The following is a 21,850-nucleotide window of genomic DNA, read 5'->3' on the forward strand; positions in this document are numbered from 1 at the left end:
TATATGTTGTCAGGATGGATATTTGTGTGCTTGCGCGCATGTGTGACTGTTCAACTCGATTTTCTCTCAGAAGTATTGACAGCAGTGAGTGGAGATGGAGAGCTCGACATGTTTCTCAGAAAAGGCAGGAGACAGGGAGCCATCACTCTTCTCTCCTCACCACACGTTTTCTTTCCCTGTTCCTCCTCCTCCTCCTCCTCCTCCTCACCCGCGTTGCTCCTCTCCTGTGCTGAAGACGTAAGTGCCTTAGACAGATGTCTGCCGCCTCTTGTCTAAAACCCTGAACGCTAGCTGCTGAGCTCCGCAAACTCTAATTAAGATCAATATTTCAATTTTTAGTAAAAGCGCACGAAGACTGAGGGAGAGAAATCATCTGTCCGCGAAGACTCGCAGAGACAAAAAGAAAGGTCAACTGTGATTCTTCATTGTGTGTGTTTTTTGTGTGAGAGTGTGTGTGTGTGTGTTTTAGAGACTTGATAAGAGCTGGATGGTTGAAGTGTGTGTGGTTGATGTGTTCAAGGTTTCTCTTTTAGAGCTTTTTACTTTTCTTTAAGGAATAATTCGAAGTACATAACTTTGATCTTATTTTCATGGATGGATGGATGGATGGATGGATGGATGGATGGATGGATGGATGGATGGATGGATGGATGGATGGATGGATGGATGGATGGATAGATAGATAGATAGATAGATAGATAGATAGATAGATAGATAGATAGATAGATAGATAGATAGATAGATAGATAGATAGATAGATAGATAGATAGATAGATAGATAGATAGATAGTCCATTGGGAAAACTGCTGATGCAAAAACCAAGGATGAACAAGTCCCCTAGGTCACAACAGATGACATGTGGAAGACAAACTACACTTAAACAAACACATATTGCAAGAAAGCATCAGTTTAGCAGAGAACCTATCTGGATAATAATCATAATACCAGAAATGTCCAGAAGCAATCCATTGTTACAGAAATCATGAAAATATCACGTAATTTTTAAGTTTTGTTTGCAGAAGTTATAGTTCATTAAACAAAACGGTGTAGGTGCACACACAGTGCAGAGAAGTTCATCATTTTTCAAGGTTCCCATCTAAGTATCTGTGAATAATCACTCGGCACTTTATAAACTACTAAACAGCTGTGAAGGAAAACAGTCCGCACACTTGACCAGCCAATGTTTTGACAGGACTTTTTGTTGTTGTTGTTGCATTTCAGCTATATGTTTGACTTTTTCTTTAACATTTTCTGACCAGGCCAATGTGATCACCAACTCATGACCAAAATCAAATCACCGTAACTGATAATCTAACGTCACACCAACATCTGGCTGAGATCTGGGGCCGAGGGGACATTACCAATCAGATGGTTGTAAACAAAGAGCCAGTTTCACCATTGGAGATGGAAAGAAAGCTTTTTTTTTTTAAAACATTGGTTCAATTTTGATCTGACGTACTTGGCAATGACTGATTTGATCATCAAGAGAAACTGCTGCTCTGAAACAACAAACCTTTTATCACTCTGGTGAAGAAAAAAAAGTGGCTTCTATACAAGTGAGGCCTCCTACATGTGGTGGAATCTAAAGCCTCTCTGTTAACTTCAGTGTCCGTGCACATGCCTGCGTGCATGTCACATCCCCACACAATTACAGCTGAATCCTCCACAGCAGCATTAGTGGCTTAACAGCAATGACAAAAACCTCCAAGCCTCAGATAACCCTGAGCCACCTCCTGGAGCCGGTCCTTTTGGTCTGGACGGCGGCAACCTTGGCTCAAAGCTCGCCTTCTGGCGACTCAAAGCCCGCCGTCGATCCTCCACCTTGCTGATGTCCATTTTGCTTAAATCGGTAGAACTGCAATTGCAGCGAAGTCCCAATATGCAAAGGCACAATGAAAACCCTGACTTCAAAAATTTATGTCTCAAGCCCTCGGCCGCAGACACTCCCCTTCCCCTGACAATGAATGGACCACAGCAGATCTTCTTAAAGGTGCCATTTCAATGCAGACTGCTTAGCTTGGCGTTTGAGGGCCAGCTCCTGCTTATTTGATAAAAAAAAACCCTCTCCTAATGACTTAGCGCACCTAAACTTAAAATACCTTGATATGATTTCCGTCCCTTCATCTCACTCACTTCTTTTCATCCTCGCCAGCAGATTTGAGGCTGGGCCGGGCGTATTTCATGGACATTTCGGACTGGAAGTTAAGCTCAGCAGCTGCGCAAGGTTTTCCTCTTCACATCTGACCATGTTAAACTTACTGCCACCTGTTTTTTTTTTTTTTTTTTTTTTTTTTTCTCCTCCCGCTGATCGGCACTTTATCACGCAGACATATCGCTCACACACTGGTGGGTGGATGGGACCCCCGGGGGGGGGGCGCCGCTGCTGAAAAGGCTAAGCGGCTCAGGTGCAGCGCTGTCCCGGTGATACTATCGACATCCTGACCCCCCACCCCACCCGGAGAAGAGACAGATGTGTCCAGAAGGGAGTCGCGGGGCTTAATTATGCGTCGATCCGCAGAGAGGAGACGGGATGCAATTTGTGGTTAATTGCGAATGAAAACCCGGCAGACCACCGCCAGCACCATCCAATCATACTTAACCCTCGCGCAGCTACAGCGCGGCCTCCTCGCGGAAATGCCGATTGATTTTTGGCAGAGGGGCGCGCGGCCTTAAATCGATCAGTATTGATGAATTAGGTAGTTTGTGGTGTCAGAAGGATCCACAGGCTTCCTTTGAGAGACCTCAATGAGTAAAGTAGAGACAATAAGCTGATTTTTAAAGCTAATAAGGCAGAATGTGTTTTATTTAAGTGTTCAACGTTTAATTCGTTGCTAATCGCACAGGACAGACGCATTGCTTCTCCATCAGCCTACAGTGAGACCATGTTTCTACCTATGTCTCGATGTCAGCGGGTCATTTTTTTAACCAGTTGAGAAAAAAGTTTATTTCCTGTTTTGATCTTTTCCTGCTCCTCACGTGTTCTTCTCGCTGTGTGTGAGCGCGCTGCCACCCACCAGACTCACCTTTGTTCAGCGTGTCAGAGTATTTGGCCAATTAACTAAATCAGGATTTGATTCACCTCAGTGGTTCCCGCTTTTCAGGGGTCAAAGGTACACGTGTCGTTTTGAATCTTCAAAAACCATGAATGCAGACAGTACCTTGGATTTGTGCAGCTCCCTGAAAATGTGTTCTTTGATTCATTAAATATTCACTGAGTTTCAACCGTCCAAAATCTCCACAGCAAAAAATAAATAAAATAAAATAAAATTCCAGATTCTACCTTGTATGAACACTGGTTAAACGTTTGACGGATCTAAAAGTAACAATTAAAAGTTACACGATGCATGAAGTCATGATAAACGCTCTAACAGTCTAAGATATATCCACGTTTAGGTCCCACTAATGTGATAAACCGATAAATAACGTGAACGTTCAGCCTGTGGAAGATGTGTTCTTCCCCTGTGAAATCCAAACCCATGCTGACAGCCTTATTACGTAACTGACACGCAGTTTTCAGATGTAGAAAACTGTTCCTCTGTTCCGAGTAAACATTTTTTTTCTCTCTCTCTCTGAGAAAGCGCCGGAGCTCTCGTCTTACTCCGCGCTCCGCCGTGCAGTAGCACCTGCTCGGTCACTAGAGGGGGGGATCTGCTGCACCTGTTCTCCCTGCGCGCTCCGCTCCCCTCGGCTCCCCTCGGCTGTTCCCGGCCGGAGTGGAGCCTCTGCTATAGGAGAATGCAAATGCACTTGCTGTGATCTCCTCCCATTGGCCCGTCACACCTCTGTGTGGGAGGGTCGGGGGCCACGCTGTCTGTATAAGAGCAGATTGCCTTCCAGCGTCTCAGTGACACTGCGTGGTTGCACCGTGAAGCTTTATGAGACAATCTGAAGGGCCGTTGGAGAGACAACCAGAGTGGAATTTAACATCTCTTGCATAATAACAGACACAGTAAACACGTAAGGTCAACAGAGCGCCCCAGTGAGGAGGGGGGGGGACAGGACCGCGGGGACCGAAGCTGAGTAAAATATCTGGACTGACCACACGAACAGGGACCAGACTCTCCTGTCCCTCCACGTTGCAGCTCCACCTGCAGCTCCAGGTTCACCTCACATGCATGCGAACTTTGAAAACTTCTGCACGTGCCATTCCAGTTGGGATTCCCGGGACTTCTTTGGCACACCTTTTACGCGCGCCTGCGCTGCCCTGTGACCGCCACACAGAGTCTGATCCGACTGTGTGAGAAACTTTCCTCTCCGGGCCATGCTGCAGTGACTCCAGCCCGCCGCCCCGAGCCTCCCCGATCAAGTCGTAAACAGCAGCAAGCAGAAGAAGAAGGATGCTTGGAAAATATTTATAACGCACCGAACGGAGGAGACGAAATCTGTTCGTGTCACTTGATCGAGCCGAGGACAGTAAATCACAAGGAGGCAAGTGGGCTGCAGAGGTGAAGCGAGGACAAGACAGGTTGGTGTCTCCAAATTCACCGGGCTCGTGTTTCAGCCGCCCCGGGGGCTCCTGGTATTAAAGCGTGCATTTGACCTGGGATAAGTTGTCAACAAGAACAGCGAGCGGAGGCGAACTGGCAGGTGTACAAGTTCATTTACATGCATACGTATATTCACGCCACTATATATAGAAGTTGTTTTAGAGACAAGCAGCCTTAAAAAAAGTTTCTCCACCCACCCCGCCGGCCTTGCAGCAGCCCCACGCACCGGGCGTGTGCGTGAGTCTATATATATACACCATACAGGCTTTAATTCCTCTTCGCAATCTGTATCCGAGGGGGCTGCCCGCCGTCGGTTTGGCTGTGAGGGCAGGAGTCGTCGCATGGACTGAAATGGCCACCGACCTTGCCATGAGCGCAGAGCTGCCCAACAGCCCTCTGGCCATCGAGTACGTCAACGACTTTGACCTCATGAAGTTTGAGGTGAAAAAGGAGCCGCCTGAGGCCGACCGCTACTGCCACCGCCTCCCGTCCGGCTCGCTGTCCTCCACCCCGATCAGCACACCCTGCTCCTCCGTGCCTTCCTCGCCGAGCTTCTGCGCCCCGAGTCCCGGCGCGCAGCCCAACCAGAGCCTGACCAGCGGGGTCAACAGCAGCGGCAGCAGCAACAACAGCAGCGGCAACAATAATCACAGCAACGCGGGCAAACCTCAGCTGGAGGATCTGTACTGGATCCCCAGCTACCAGCACCACATCAACCCCGAGGCGCTCAACCTGACCCCGGAGGACGCGGTGGAAGCCCTCATCGGTAACGCGCACCACCATCACCACCATCACCAGGCCTACGAGGGCTTCCGCGGGCAGCAGTACGTCGGGGAGGACCTGACCACGGCCTCGGCGGGCCACCATCACCAGCCCCATCACCACCACCACCACCACCACCACGGCCACCACGCCCGCCTGGAGGACCGCTTCTCGGACGAGCAGCTGGTCAGCATGACGGTGCGAGAGCTGAACCGGCAGCTGCGGGGCTTCAGCAAAGAAGAGGTGATCCGCCTGAAGCAGAAGAGACGCACCCTGAAGAACCGCGGCTACGCGCAGTCCTGCCGCTTCAAACGCGTCCAGCAGAGGCACATGCTGGAGACAGAGAAGTGCACCCTGCAGAGCCAGGTCGAGCAGCTGAAGCAGGACGTGGCGCGCCTCGCCAAGGAGAGGGATCTTTACAAGGAGAAGTACGAGAAGCTGGCCAGCCGGACCTACAATGCCGGCGGACCCGCGAACACGAGAGATCCGTCCGGGAAACAGGCCAACCCCGAGTTCTTCATGTGAGAGACTGGCTGACTGTTTGTAGCATAGACTCTGAGTTCTCCCCACACCGACATCCTTTTTACATTATTTATATTTTTCTGCGTTTGTGTTTCGTTTACAGTTATTCCCTCGACAGAAAAAAGAAAAGACACTATAAACGAACATCAGATGCGCATTTTGAGTCTTAAAGATGTTTGGGCTAAACTTCTGTAAGCTCACTCCGAGCTGTCAGGTGAGCACATGGGATCACTTAGCCTGTAGACTTTTCTCTGGTCAGAAGTCTTATTGAACCAGTCTAACATTTTAACGTGACTGTCTTAATTTAGAAAGATGATTTTGTCTTAAAACTGGGCGAAAGATTTTTTTTTTCTTTTTTTCTTTTTTCTTTTTTTTTTTCCTGTCTTTTTAAAAATCAGACCGGACTTGAAAGGGAAGCGGATGAAGAAGAAGCCGCAACCACCGACAGACTGTTTGCGTGACAGTGAGGCGGTCGGTGCTGCAGAGAAGAGACCTTTCAATATTGCAAGTCTATAGTTTCCCATCCCTATTTGTAACCCTGCATGCAGGACATGTATGGTAACCTCCAGTCATCTCCCAGAATCCTTCCACGTGTATGGAAAGCATGGCCCACGGTTCTCTCCTCCTTCCTCCTCCTCCTCCTCCTCCTCCTCCTCTGCCATCAGTAAGGCCTGGGTATGCAAAAGCCACCAAATGTTCCCCCCATGAACCCCCTGAGAGGTGCGAGGACTGCGGACAAAATTGCAACAACGCGCTACTGCGAAACATGGATGCGTCTTTAACTGCTATTTTCAATCAATTTTTCTATTGTTTTAAAAAGAAAAACACAAAACGACAAAAAAGAGATTAACTGAGCCAGATTTTAGACTGTATTTATTTCCACCTGTACATAATGTGTAGAGAGAAAAAAAAAAAACAGTTACCTGTGTTATTTTACCTTTTTCTCTTTTTAAAGAAAAAAAAACCCGCTTTTGTTGCTTGGATTATTCGAAATGTCTTAATACAAAATGTTTGTATGTTACAGCATGCAAATCGTATATGGTATCCTCCTCCTACTGAACATGTGTAATGTCAAAGGCGAGCCTATACTGCACTAAGAAGAGATCAAACTGGACAAGCGTTTTGTTTTCTACCGATAGGACCTTTGATCCGGATGTAAATTAGATGATGTGAGAGCCTCGGTCATTAGATGGACAAGGACTGTATTCGCTGCTAAAACTCTATGCACCAACCTGATGATTAAAATGAGTTAAATGGTTCTTTTTTTTCCCCTTCTTTTTCTTTCTTTCTTTCTTTTTTTTTTTTTTTTTTTAATTTTTTAATTTTTTTTTTTTTTTTACTTTTAATATTTGTATAAAAAAAAGAAAATTCTCGGGCCTGCGGGTTTGTTCCGCAGCCCGGTGTCTTAATGAGTTCTTGTGTCTGATAGGAGGATGCTTGATAGTTTTGAACAGAGGAGACTTTGCCTGGCGGTGGAGCTTACTGTTTTTGGAGTAACTCGATGCATTATTCTGTCAACAAAAAAAAAAAAAAAAAAAAAAGAATCCCTGGTTCGTGTGTTTTCTGCTGCCTAGATATATGTGCAATATTGTGCAGAAGTGTCGCTGAAGCCTACCTGTTGGATGGCAAGAACTTGCAGGAGAGAGAGAGAGGAGCTGGAATGATTAAATGTTAGATCAAAATGCCACAGAAAAAAAAACAAAAAACAAACAAAATAAAACGTGATGCATATATTTTATTGCTCCCCAAAATGTCCCATTTTTATATGAGTGAGCCCAAAAATCCAAAACAAAACGATCAAAAATGAATCTCGCAACAAATCTACAAATTATAATCCTTTGCCACAAAATAACTTTTTTTTTTTAATTATTTCTATTAGATTTTTTTTTTTTTTTTTTTTGGTCTTATAAACTCCAATTTGAGTCGTATTTCCTGAAGCAAGTAGAGCCTGAACATCCCGAACTGATCTGAGAGAAGACTGCGATAAAGCGAAAGGAAAGTCAACTTCTGCACAGTGCTGTCAGTGTATATCTGTACATATAATTTCTATATTTATTCAACGAACGTGTCCTAACGTGTCAACAAGTGGAAAACCTTCAAAGTGGAACGTTGTTGAGAATCTTGTTTTCATAATGTTTAATAAAAAGTTCTTCTGTCCCAAACCTGTCAGACTGCCGCTGCCCTCATTCTCACACCCGAGGCTTTATTTTGAAATGAACAGAAATGCTTCCTGCCTCTGAATTATTTAACCTGCGGGGTTTATGGAAGATTTTCACCAATCTGGGAGACATCTGTTTCTTATTTTAGGCCCGTTATGTCGTCGCAATGTAGTTGAAAAAGCCCGTTAAATAGATTGAAATAAATATAATAAAAAAACGGTGATTATTTTTATTCCAAACTAAATGATTGTGTTCATATTTGCGAAGGAAAAGCAAAAAGACGTTTGACTTTCAGCTGCATCCAGCGACCGTTTTAACCACTTCTAAAATCATTAGTAACACGTATTAAAAGTATTTGAATTAAAAACGTATAATAATTATATTATAATAATAATAATTGTACCTAATTATTTTGACATTTTTTGATAATAGATATTGATCTGTAAAGACAGAATGTTAACGAGTGTCAGAAAACACAATGTAAAGATGAATGTTTTGTCACTCAGTAGGTCAATATTAATAATGTTATTATAGTTATTATTATTACATTTACATTTTTATTTAAAAAGAAATATTTTCATACTAATTTGACCCTTTAATTAGAGTTTTTTCGTGTGTATTTTCGGTTGTCCCGCTGTGGGATTTCTCGGCTGTCACAGCTGATGACAGAGATGAAACTGCGTGTTTTTGTCCCAGATTTGACTGCAGGATGTTGGGCAAGAAGCTGCTCTGGTGTCCGTGAACATCACAGCCCAGCATCCGTGCAGGCGGCCGCAGCTCCAGCCCCGGCTGCGGCCGCCTGACAGCGGGCCTCTGCGCGCTCCATCAGCCGCTGATGGATGGATGGATGGATGGATGGATGGATGGATGGATGGAGGGAGCCGGCCTGCTCTCTCTCACTCTCACTGTATGTTCTGAGTGTGTCCATAGGGCAGCTTCACCTGATACCCTCTGGTCCACTCTGAGTGCGCGCGTTCGTGCGCGCGCCTTAAACTGCATTAAATGGTCGCTTCTCCTCCTCCTCCTCCTCCTCCTCCTCCTCCTCCTCCTCCTCCTCCTCCTCCTCCTCCTCTCAGGGGGGAAGCAGCGCGGATTGAGACAGATGCCACCCGCCGCTGGTGCTGATGTGACACCGCTGTCAGGCCCGGTGGGTGCGGCTCACTTCACACGCATATCACAACTCACCATGAGTGTGTGACTGAGAGCGAGTGTGTGAGTGTTTGTGGTTGGACGTCAATACAAGTAAGACAGTGATCTGTGCAGCAACCTGTAACACTTAGGGCTGGTCCTGTGTGTAGTCTCTAACATGCTGTATAAAACAGATGAAGGGCTGTCACAAACATCTCTTGATGTAAGATGTAAAAGCAGCTCATTTTTCTTGGAGGGTGTGAGGAAAGTTCAGAGAAAAATTAGAAACCTGCACTTTTGTTTGCCCGTTTTGATTTGTTCAAAGTTTAAATGGGATGGCTCTGAATGATGTATTTTAGTGGGTAAAAACCAGATGAAAAGGTTTGATTATTGATGATTATTACAGTTTCCATCCTCCTCGTGTGTTTCCTTGCAGCGAATAAATTCAAACAGTTCTGTCCCTTGAAATGATTTTTCAGTACCGATATCAACGCTTTATTTGCACATCTTTCTTACTTGTACTCAACATACCTGCCTATATTTGTGTACTTATATATTCATTAAACCCAACAGCCATCTACACATTTTAAACAAAGCACCTCCCCATCTTGACACAATACATTAATATGCATCCTCGAACCTCGTTCAGTTACACTGTGGCTGTCTGTCTGTGTTTCTGTTAAAAAAAAAAGAAATCTTATATTTTACGGCTCTCACCTCATTTCAAAATTTAAAATTTCCCTTAATATCTCCCTCCCTCTTCCCCCTCTCAGCCTCTCCATCATTCTCCCCCTCTTCCTGTTTTTGCTGACTCAGAGGAAACGTTGAGCAGTGTGACAGCCATCACCTCGCTGAGAGTTGGAGAGAGAGAGCGTGTGTGCTCGTAACACACACACAGATCGACATGGTCTGCAGTGGAATGAAGGAACAGGCATGTAGTGTGTGTGTGTGTGTGTGTGTGTGTGTGTGTTTTTGAGAGAGAGAGAGAGAGAGAGAGAGAGAGATCACCATGACTACACTGGGCTTTTCTTTTCATAAATCAGGGCCGAGTCCGTTGGAGCTGCATCTGAGAAAGAAAACAAGTGAAGCAGCGAGGAGGATGGAGAGAGAGAGAGAGAGAGAGAGAGGTGCAGTGTGTCTCTGGCGTCTGGAGCTGCTGAGATTCAACACAGTCAGCGTCTCTTCGGCTCAGCTTACCTACAGTATAGCCACCTACATACACACACACTCAGACACACACATCATAAACAGAGAGTCCAGAACAACAGTAGAAGCAACTGATAGATTTAAGTCCTTTTAAAAAGACTGATAACCTCCTCCATCTTATTACACTGTTGTTGTTGAAAGAACGCCCCATTTTCTTTGTATGATAGTTAGATAATCTGTTCTTGAACCTCCTCAGAGCAATGCTTGATTTGTTTTTCATTATTTGTCATTGGTTCCTCACCCTCATGCGGCTGGGAAGTCAGAGCATGGCCAGATGTCAGCCTAGAGCGAAACGAATGAACCAGAACTGGGCTAATCTGAGCACCAACTTTTATCCGGGTGACACGTTTGCCTGTGGGCTCCAACCCAGTCCCCAAAATATTGTTACAACTTCTCGCAAAAAATATCCAGTGGTTTCAAGCTCGTAGATATTGAAACGCCGTCTTGAACACTGGCTTTACAGCCTTCTCATATACATGTATTTGAACCTGACGTGACACGTATTGTAGAAATGTTAGTAAGAGACATATGAAACGTACAAATTTAACATAGCCACGGTTTGCAGAAGTGTCATCCAAGTCTCCAGAGGCCTCAGGCTCTTGCACCCACGTCAGACAGGTTGAGTGCATGGCAGCTACAGTGGAGATTCCTGGCTGAAAAATGTCATCTTTTCATTTCAATTTGGGATCTCGGGGTTCCGTGGGGATTGCTCAAGTCAAGCTGTCTAGAACCAAATTGTGTTTTTCTTGCGTGTCTTTTTATGTTTTTTAAAAAAGTTCCCAGCTACTTTAGTTGCTCAGCAGAACGTAGCAACACTGTTTTGCTGTGAAGTTCCAGAAATATTTTGTGGAATGTACCAAACAGTTTTCTGCAAACCATGGATATGTTAAATTTGTATCTTATTAACATTTCTACAATACGTGTCACATCCCATTCAAATACACGTATGAGAGATGGCTGTCCAGCCAGAGACCACTGTTCAAGAGGGTGTTTCCATATTTTTAAGCTTGAAACCACTGAATATTTTTAGGGAGATGTGGGACATTATTTGATTGGGCAGGCTGGGCATGTTGTTCTCTTTTAGCTTTATTGCAGAATTTCTGATCAAAACAGATGATTAAACTGTAAATTCTTATTCAGCGGCAGAAGGTTTTGAAGAACTGCTTGCTTTATAAATAACATCCTGCCTGGTGTCACTCAGGCCTTTTTATTTAGCAGGAACCCACTCAGCTCCACGCAGTAGAAGTGTTCTCCAGTTAGGCTCGCTCCCCTGGGACATGTTCGGCTTCAAAAAGTTGTCACCCTGCGCAAAATGTAATCGACGTTTTTGATAAATCACCTGCGTGCTGTAAATGCTCATGGGGTATTAATAATTATTACCCCTGATCTGGTGATTGAGTTAGTGACCCAGGGGCCAGGAGCCGCCACAGAGTGGGGGGACTGGGGGGCCACCACACTGTCCTGCACTGGTCCCTGCCTGACGCACCCAGGAAAGCAATTTGGCACCGGTGGCGCCATACTGCCGCTGCGACCCCTGAGCACAAGCCCTGCCTCCACTGGCTCCACACTGTCACACACACACACACACACACACACACTGACAAGCTGCATGCTGAGTAGACAAATTCAAACATGCTATCACAGGAGAAAATATGCCCAAACAGCAAATCTAACCTTGTCCTATGCTTTGAAAATACAGTAATAAACAAACCTAACTGGCAAACAAACAAACAAATGAGAGCGGTGGGCTGCTGTGCGGATCTCTAAATGGGTCGGGGAAGGAGGAGGCGGAGGAGGAGGAGGAGGGGGGGGGGGGGTGTGAATCACAGAAAATGAGCCACATTTACCTGAAAGAAGGTAAAATGTGTCATAAAGGGAAAATTACCTACAGATATTCACTTTAAAGTAACAATAAGTCTTATCAAAGTAATTTACAGTATCACTAATAACTGTGTGAGTGGGGTTATAATTCTGTATTCATTGTGCGGCAGATTGTTTTTGTGTTTTTTTAATATCTTCTTTATGCTCAGTGGCAGTTTTTGCTCGTTATGTGTTGCCAGGAATTCACTTAAAGAGAATTTCCTTTATTTCCTGTTGACAGCGGGCGGTCACAAGGCGATTTACTGAGTCAACCTTTTTAACGAGGGCTCGAGTTCCTGCTGAATCCCTCACACCACCACTATCACTTACATTCATGTTTCACTTCCCCATCTTGCACGTGTGATTCAGCATTTTGTCTAAATCGACAAGTCATTGTTTGTCATACTTCTCTAATTTTTTTTATTGTGTCACAGGCCATTTTGTTGTGATTGTAGTCGTTGGCTTGTGGCTGCGGTTTGTGGGCAGAAAGATCTCTCTCTCTCTCTCTCTCTCTCTCTCTCTCTCTCTCTCTCTCTCTCTCTCTCTCTCTCTCTCTCTCTCTCTCTCTCTCTCTCTCTCTCTCTCTCTCTCTCTCTCTCTCTCTCTCTCACACACACACACACACACACACACACACGCTGTTGACCAGATGAGTCTGTGCAATAATGCAGTGGGGAGGACTGTCCTCAGTGGCAGAGGAGGGTCAATCGGCAATCAATTATTCCACTCAGCCTGGCCTGCAGCCATACCACAGACTCACTTCCTGCAACAAACACACACACACACACACACACACACACACACACACACACACACACACACAATATGAAAGATGTGGTACGCTCACATCCCGTCAAACCAGATTTTAGAGAGTTCAGGTTTGGTTTAATTGGCTGACAGACAAAAACAACATGTTAAATGTATTTTTGTAAAAGTAGATTTGGACTCAATTGCAGAATAAACACAAGACCACTATCACTCACATTTGGTGACTAAACAGTGTGACATAAACCCCTAGAATACATCTATACCATGACTGAAGTTTGAAACACTTTTAACTCATTTGTATTGTTGTTGTTTTGTGCTGATCCACTTATTCTCACTCATTCTGACTCCGTTCACTTCCGTTCAACCTTTCAAAACCAGAGGTGGAAGTACATAAAGTCTACATTTTTTTTAATCCATGGTCTAACACACCGTGACACCAAGTAGGACCCCCCCCCGAGAGATAAAGTTTGCGGACCGCTATCTTAAGTAGTTTTAGCATCCTCAGAAAAGTGAGTCGATTACCGAGTGCAGCATAACCTCAGATGCTGAATTAAAATAGCATCAACAACAGTGTAACACTGCATTAAATTACCATCTAGTACAGTGTAACGCTGCATTAAAATACCATCTAGAACAGTATAAGCTTGAAAGTCTAGCTTGAAAACAAGTCTTTTGCATGTGAACAACAGAAAGTGGATGTGGAGAAAGAAAGAGCGAACAGTGAGTACTTGACAGCAGCTGGTCTCCTCAGTCACTGATGACGAGTGCCTGTAAAAAAAACAAATAATAAAATTAGCAAATCAACATCTCTGGTAAAATATAGAAATATGAAAGACTAATGGAGAGAGAGAAAGAAACATAAAAAATGAGGGGAGAGAAATGGACCAGAGCAATAAACTGTTCAAGGGAGAGAGAAAATGGTTAAAGACAGGGTGAAAAGTGCAAAGAAGAGAAAAGCAAGAGACAGAAAGGAGAGAGGGTGGTTAGTTGTAGTTTAGGGAGGGTTACCTCTGGAAAACTAGTGATCTGTGGGAGGACCTTTTGATTCTGCTTTTGTAACAAAATAAACTTAAGAAACATAATCAAATATGTGCTACCCTGACATACAGCTGATTATTTTTCCAATGTGCTGGGCAAAAATTGTGTTATTGGATGATACTTCATGACCCCAGATTACAACAGAGTAAGACTGTAAACATGGTGAGTAAACTATGGTTACAGGGTTAGGATAGTGAAAAACATAAAGTGTAAACTTTTTCTTGGGAAGTATCGCTGCATATGTGAAAAAAGTAGTATCAAGTCGTTGATGGCTCCCCAGGAAGCTGCATTTAATCGGATAAATGGCCTCCATTGATGTCACTCCGTGGCAAATTTGCAGTGTGGGTCATGGAGACACCAGGTTTTGCAAAGAAAGAAGAATGTGTGGAATAAAAAAGGGGATATTTCTGATTCTGCTGTGTTGATTTTGATCATTTGTAAGGAAGTTGATTTCTAAGTCTCATTCCCAACTCGTCAGCTACTGATGCTTTGGGATTGTGGGTCGAGTCAGCCGCTACCCTAAAATGTCAGTTTTGATGAGATGGGAATGAGACTCAAAAATTGTGATTTCTTACAAATGGGACCTTTAAACTGTTCACAAAGAGTCCACCCGTGTTACAGGACTGCATTGTTAGACCCGCAGACTGCTGACATTACCCACAACGCAATGCAGCCATTGAGAGACATGACTGGAGGAAATGTATCAGATTACATATCAGCTTCTTCTGGAGCTACATTAGTCTTTATAGTTTTTCTTCTCCCCAAGACCTGGAAACACACTCTAATGTGTACAATTGGTAGAGTTACCCGTTAAGCTGGGTTCATGTCTGCACTACTGCCGGCATTGGCATTCAGCAAAATGTAATGTGCTGAATTGCCCACCATTAGAATTGTTTTCCAAACCATGCTTTATAGATTTTACAATATTTGAGCTGCATCCCTTCCCCCGATTTCAATCTCTCCATATATATTTCAAACACTGTAGACTGATAGGTCAGTAACCATTCATCCTGTCCTGCTCTCACTATCTCAGTCTGTCCTTTACTCACTGTGACTGTATAAATATTACACTACATGAAGTCCAACCAGATATTAAATGCAATCTCATCACAGGGAGCTGTGTCTCTCTGAGTGACTCCTCTTCAGTCCTGAGGGTGGATCTGTGTTTGCCAGTGCCAAACAGACTCTCACAGACAACAGGGGAGTGGCAGCACCACGCCGCCTGCTGTCACACACCCTGTCACCCCCTGCACCCGCAAAATGCCGCACAGGCACTCGCAGTGGCGGTGAAGGTGCAGCTGTAGAGCCGAAGTGACTGAGGTGACACTTAGCCTGACACAAACACTCAGGACCTGGACACAGACACAGACACACACTGTCCGGACTGATACCCATCTCAAAGGTAGTTTCCCCTTCTGGACAAACGGACAGTGTGTAACATTCGTTAACTGGGTTGTGTCATGTTGGTCACGCAGGAGGACGATCAGGCTCATGGTCAGTGTGGACAAAGTGAACCCCTCATCTGCACGATACTCACGACGAGGTCTGCTGACACGTTTCCTACCACACTTCATGTCATCACGCTGGCTCAGGAGATCCAGTGTGCCTGGATTAGTCCATTTACAGCTCAAACAACATGTAAATATCGGGGTTAAATCTAGGCTCCATTTTGATTCTAACATGAGAAGTGTTGGTTTCATACCGAATTTTATATCTGTGTTTCATTTACCACATTTCAGTGTGCAGTTATTAGCCACATATGGAAATAAAGTTATTCAAAAACGTTGCCAGCTTGTACATTTCCACTAAATGTAGCCCAGTTTTAACATGGGCTGCAAGAAATATGTAACTGTTATTATCTGAAGGTGAGGGTTCAGAGTACATTTCTGTGTGAACCCCGAAATGTATTGCCATGTTAACAATGGGCTCTCCAAGTGTGTCTCCAACGGCAGCCATCAGAAACATTTTGTACAATATTTTAAAGGGGGGCTATGTTTTAAGATTTACAATATTGCAGTACTGAGGTAATAATACAAACTCAGAAATATATACTTTTTCTAAGTTAGCGATTTCTTTGGAAAACTTCTAATGGCAGTCCAAAATTTCCCAGAAAGCTGCCACAGAAACAATGCTGTGCTGCTTTCACGATATGATATATTCATTACAAATTTAACGTGGCCAAACAAATTCACAATGATGACATTATCTGCGTCTTTTACTTTTTTGCCAATAAATTATCCTTCCAAAATATGTGTGTGGGGAGGTGGAGAGAGTCCATAACTGTAAATATTTGTACAAAATGAACACTTACTGTCAAAAGATTCACACGGCTAAACATCCTTGCCTGATTATTAACATAATATTAACATTTCAGTTATTTATATCACAGTTATTGTGAATATCAAAATATCTCAACTCGTACTTGAGAATAAAAGGAGGTTTCTGGGAAAATGTGTCAGCTCTTACTATGTTGGTGCTCAGAGGTTGTATTCAGGGGATTCTGAGTATTTTGTCTGTCCGTGAATAGACTTGTGTCTGTGCGATAGTCTCATAACCGAGTTTGAAGATCAAAAAAGCAATGATTGGTTGTTTTACCTGACCTGTTTGGACGGCACTGGTTTCTGGTTAGGAATACATGGTTTGTTTTAACCATCTGAACAGTCTGCATTGACGTTTTCCTAGTGAGGACAGCCCCAGTATTGTGAAGTTCTACATAGGCTGGTAGAAGTTTGTTGTGTGTAACTCCTGAAAGTTTTCCTCAATTAAATTTAGAATAAGAGAGAGAAAAAGCAAGCATCTGAATTCAATTACGGCAAGTATCTGACAGACTGTTGGAGTAACAGAAAGCGGCGGCTCGACGTCCTCTTTCTTCTGCGATGTAACTTAAACTGGGGTACACTCAAAGCTGCTGCCTTATAAAAGCATGTCCTCATTTAGCCTGTTTATTATGGAGCAGAGGAATCGTTCTGCGGGAAGAGAAAGACGAGGAGAAATAAACAGAATGAAGAAGTGTTTGTGGTGAAGGAGTGCAGACTCAGCGCTGCCGTCGGCGTGCGGAGCAGACGGAGTGCTGAAACTGTCATGGCAGCCAGCACTCACTCGGTGACAGAGGGGTGTGAGCCGTCACAGAGAAGACGAGGAGGAGAAGAAGCAAAGGAGGTAGAAAGTAAAGGGAGTTAGCGAAAGAGAGGAGCTACTTGTCTGACATGTTGCCTTTTCGTTTAGAAGTATTTTTTGTGGTGAGACGTGTTGGCAGTTTGAGGCCAGCTGCTATATTCTTTTTGTCTCGCGATCCTTTCTCTAACTGATAATATTCTCCACCTTCACAGCTGCTGCTGTTGTTGTGGTAGCTGATGCTGTTGTTATTGGCCTCATTGTTCTGTTTTGCTTCACTGTTTCTTGGCTAATTCCTTCACTTCATTGTACAAGTGAGTTCAGGTTCTTTGCCATTCTTTGGTCAAAGAAATGATAATAATTGTTGTTAAGGTGATCTTTATTTTTTTATAATCTCCTTGAAATCTGACTCTGAAACACTTTGATTTACTCCATATATTCCCTCTTGATTGATGGAGAGATGTAGATCAAACATTTTAAATGTTCCTCTGATGGTCCAGTTTCCTGTGCTGGTAATATGTTTTTTTGTTTTTTTTTCCGACCTCTGTCTGTTGTTGATCTGATAAGTTGTATTGTAACACTACAAAAAATATGTGTTGTTGTTGTTCTTGTTGTTTTTTAACTAATCTAGGTGACTCAGTGTGGACAGAAACCAGCAGTTACAACCTAATACCGTTTAACAAATTGCATGTGAGCAGAAAATTATATTAATGTGATTAAGTGCATCATCTTACCAACATTTACCTTGTCTACCACCTTTCTGCTTATGTGACGTCAGTGTCATCAAGTCATGTACCAACATTTCTGATTACATGATTATTTGCATATTATAGGGAAAGTAGGTGCAAGAAAACAAGCTGCAGCACAAAAAATGTTAAATATTATTAAATGTTTAATGCCTTTAGTACACATTTTGCTATGAAATATGTCATAGTGTCATAGTGACAAAAAGAAATCTGAAAGCTGTCAAAAACGAACTTTAGATCTACTTGTTTCCTTCTTCTGGAGCGTTCAGCTATATCACAAGGTTAACACGAAAAGATTGAGCATATTCAAGTTTCCTCAAAGACGCAACTACAAAAGACACAGAACAAAACACAAGTTCATTCATTCACTCATTTAGTTAATAACAAAGCAGTGAAAGCAGATGGGAAAGGTGCCCAGCTGACTTCAGAATCCAGGGAGATCTGGAGGCAGTCAAAACTGTATTGTGAAATGAGTTTTATAGGAAACCAATCTAAATGCTGATTACATTGTACAAGCAACATTAAAGCAAAAAAAACTTAAATATTGCTTCAATTTAAACGTAAAGTCCTTTGGGACCTCTGCTCTGTGTTGACTTCAAAACTGAACCTGACAGTTTATTTTAGGTTATTTTCAGCTAAAACACTCAACTCTCATGCTTTCACTCAACCGACCCATTTTTAATCAACACCGTGGTCATATTTCAAATGCAAATATCCCAAACCTTTTATCATCTCTCTCTAAAACAGTGATGGCAAATCTCATCTTAAAGAGGAAAACTTTTATAATATCCACATGACTTTGCTCCATGAAATCCTTACAATCCGTCTGGACACTCAAGTCTTCAGGCCACATGGGGTAGGATCCAACCTCACATTTAAATGATAATTGTGTTTAGATTTTATTGAATCATGTGTTTTATGTATTTCTAATGCAAGATTGCATGTTTATTGTTCAATAACCATATGCTAACTTCGAAAATAAAGTCAAAGGCTGGCAGCAGTGTAACACAACACATCCATCCTGTAGTCAAAAGTGGTCACATTCACATTGATTTTTTAGTATTAAAGCTGACGTCATGACCAATTTTAGACAAGTTTTCTTGAGTGAAAGGGCTGTTGCTCAAGAACATACACATCAGCTGGTAGAACAGTGCGGTGGAGATCAATATTCTGTAGACAACTGACTTCAGAGACACAGAGGAGGAGGTCATAAGAGAAACTTGCCTCCATGCATCATCTCGTGGTGTAGGAGTATATCCTCCAACATTATGTCTTTATGTTGACTCCACCACCTGTGTAATCCTCTGTGGTGTAGATCAGCAATCAAGCATGGTGACATTCACACGCAATCAGCCTGATGAGTGGTTGGACACACATTACCCCCTTCCGTCAGCCCGCAGGTCTCGGTCAGATAGACCTCCATGAATAAGTCATCCGCCACACTCCACTCACCTGCGCCTGTTTGCATCCATTAAATTTGTATGACCTTTATTAAGATTTAAGAACAGACAGAAGGTTGTCATCAAAACAAAAACAGACCATGTTTTATATTTTAGCTAAAATCCTGGTTCTTGTTTGTTCATCTGGTGTGAACAGTTGTTTTATTGGAAATCTGCAAAGATCTGACAAGGCAGAGCTGCAGTCTTGGGAAGAGATCTTCAGAGAGGTCACAACTGCATTGTAAGTATTTGGATAGAAAATATGTTTCCATTTACTTTAACTTTCAGTTCTTGGATTCTGACTAAAGGAGAAGTGATTAGGCACATTTTCTCAAACAGCAATTTAATAGTTCCCTCACAGCAGTGACTGTGTGAACTGTCCAGTTTATATTGAAACTCAAAATATGAAGCTTGTCATCTGCCATCCAGAGACCTACTTCTCTCCCAGCTGCCCTTGGTTTTTTTTTTTTTTATCTTCAGTAATACATGTTATTCTGCTACTCGGGTATTTGTGGTTTCTGAGGCTTACTTTCCCTTGAGTACATGTATTGTTAATATGTTATGTTAACATATTAACAATAAATATGTTAATATGTTAATAAAAATACATTTAATTTTTTATAGCGCCTTTCAGGGTACCCAAGGAACAAACAAAACAAAGAACAGAATTACAGAGAGTGGGAGCTGTCACACAGAAGGCTCTGTTGCCAAGGGTTTGTAGTTTGGTGGGAGGGGTGGAGAGCTGGTGTGTGCCCGATTAGCGCAGTGTCCGAGACTGGGTATAGGGGTGGAGGAGGCCAGACAGGGGGGTGAGGGAATGGAGAGATTTATAGGTCAGGAGGAGAATTTTGACATGAGCTCTGTTTTAGTGGTGTTTAGTTTGAGTAGATTTGATGTCATCCAGAGTTTTATATCATGAAGGCAGCTGACAAGTGACTGTGAAGGTAGCTGGGTGGATGGTTTGGTGCAAAGATATAAACATAAGAATGGAAGTTGAGACCATGTTTGGAAATTCTCTGACCAAGGGGGCCCAAAGGAAAATTTTACTGCTCAAACCTTGCTGCTTTAAGGCTATGGAGCCGTAAAGGAGCTCAGTGAGAGTTCTCATTTCAGTCTCGTTGTAGTCTTTTTTGGTCACAAACATTTCTCATTTGTTTCTCCTAAAATTCCTCAGGAGCAATAGGTGAGACTTGAGACTTTACCACTTAAACCTTGCTCCTTTCAAGCACTGGGGAGACATTCTGAAACTTCATTGAGAGCTTGATGAGTTCTCCTTTGAAACTTACAGGGAGCCCAAGCTGAGATTTTCTGTGCCTGTTGTCTAGGAGAAAGACACTGCTGAAATCTCTTTTCCAATTTTCATTTCCTCTGGGGGAGCATGTAGATGGTGAAGAGGAGGGGTCCAAGCACAGAGCCTTGAGGCACACCCTAGTTGACTGGAGCTGGGGTGGAACTGGAGCCTCCAATGGTGACAAACTGTTTCCTGTTTGTTAAATAGGACTGAAACCAGGAGAGTACTGTACCAATGAGACCAAGGTAGTCAGATATGCGGGTGAGGAGAATGGTGTGGGATATTGTGTCAAAGGCTGCAGCGAGGTCCAGGAGGATCAGAATACTGATGTGACCAGAATCTGCAGCGGTGAGGCGGTGGTTGGTGATATTGATGAAGGCAGTTTCTGTGCTACGGCGTGTCCTGAAGCCAGAGTGAAGGGGTTCATAGAGCTCATGGTTGGACATGTGCTGATGGAGTTGGGTGGCAACTGCTCTTTCCAGGATTTTGCTTAGGAAAGGAAGGTTGGAGATTGGCCAGTAGTTATGTAAGTCATCTGGGTCCAGGCCTGGCTTCTTGAGGATGGGGGTGACTGAAGCTGTTTTGAAGATGGAAAATACCATGCCAGATTCTAGGGATGAGTTGATGATGTCCATCATGAGGGGGCATAGGGCAAGCAGGGAAGACTTCACCAGAGTTGTTGGCATGATGTTCAGAGAGCAGGTGGAGGCTTTTGCCTGGGAGACCAACTTAACAACAGAACGAGAGTCCACAGGAGTGAAGTAGGAGGAAGAGCACTGGGGCAGGCCAACAGTGGAAGGATCAATTGTCCGTGTCAGAGGTGCATATGATAGGGTGGTGGCAGATGATAGGAGTTGCTGGTGAATTGTAGCCACCCTGTCCTGGAAGAAGTCCAGGAACTTCAAGCAGAGGTCAGGGGCACCAGAAAGCTGGAGGACATCGAGAGGGCTAAGGAGCTGGTTAATGGTGAGACAGAACATTCTGGGGTTATTTTGCTGGTCTGCAATGAGAGTGGTGTAGTAGGTTGTTTTAGCCTTAGAGAGAACTTCTTTAAAAAACCCAACGTGGTCTTTGTAGTCTTCATGATGGCCGGTGAGGCCAGATCTTTTATAGATCTTTTTCTTGAGGTGGCGACCAGTAGTCTTTAGGGTGCAGAGTTCAATGGTGAACCAGGGGGCAAAATGGGTAAATGAGACAGTCCAGGTTTTAAGAGGGGCAAGGGAGTTAAGACCCCAGGAGACAGAAGCATTATAGTGGGCCACCAGCCCATCCAGTGAGGTGTCGAGGGGATCAGAGGCCAGGTGGGTTTCTAGGATATTGGTCAGGGCCA

The 21,850-nt window shown here is 43.7% G+C and overlaps 2 protein-coding genes across 2 annotated transcripts; both read left to right on the plus strand.

The window, feature by feature from the left end:
• The first annotated feature begins 3,876 nt into the window (after window positions 1–3,876).
• LOC119028052 (transcription factor MafAa-like) lies at window positions 3,877–7,927 on the plus strand. The gene has a single exon (XM_037113554.1). It carries the CDS (start codon window positions 4,839–4,841, stop codon window positions 5,772–5,774), a length of 936 nt encoding a protein of 311 aa, XP_036969449.1. The 5' UTR covers window positions 3,877–4,838; the 3' UTR covers window positions 5,775–7,927.
• mafaa (v-maf avian musculoaponeurotic fibrosarcoma oncogene homolog Aa) lies at window positions 4,839–5,774 on the plus strand. Its single transcript, XM_037114992.1, has one exon. It carries the CDS (start codon window positions 4,839–4,841, stop codon window positions 5,772–5,774), a length of 936 nt encoding a protein of 311 aa, XP_036970887.1.
• Window positions 7,928–21,850: the final 13,923 nt, after the last annotated feature.

Source organism: Acanthopagrus latus, chromosome 11, assembly GCF_904848185.1.
Source record: "Acanthopagrus latus isolate v.2019 chromosome 11, fAcaLat1.1, whole genome shotgun sequence".
In the NCBI taxonomy this organism is placed as follows: domain Eukaryota; kingdom Metazoa; phylum Chordata; class Actinopteri; order Spariformes; family Sparidae; genus Acanthopagrus; species Acanthopagrus latus.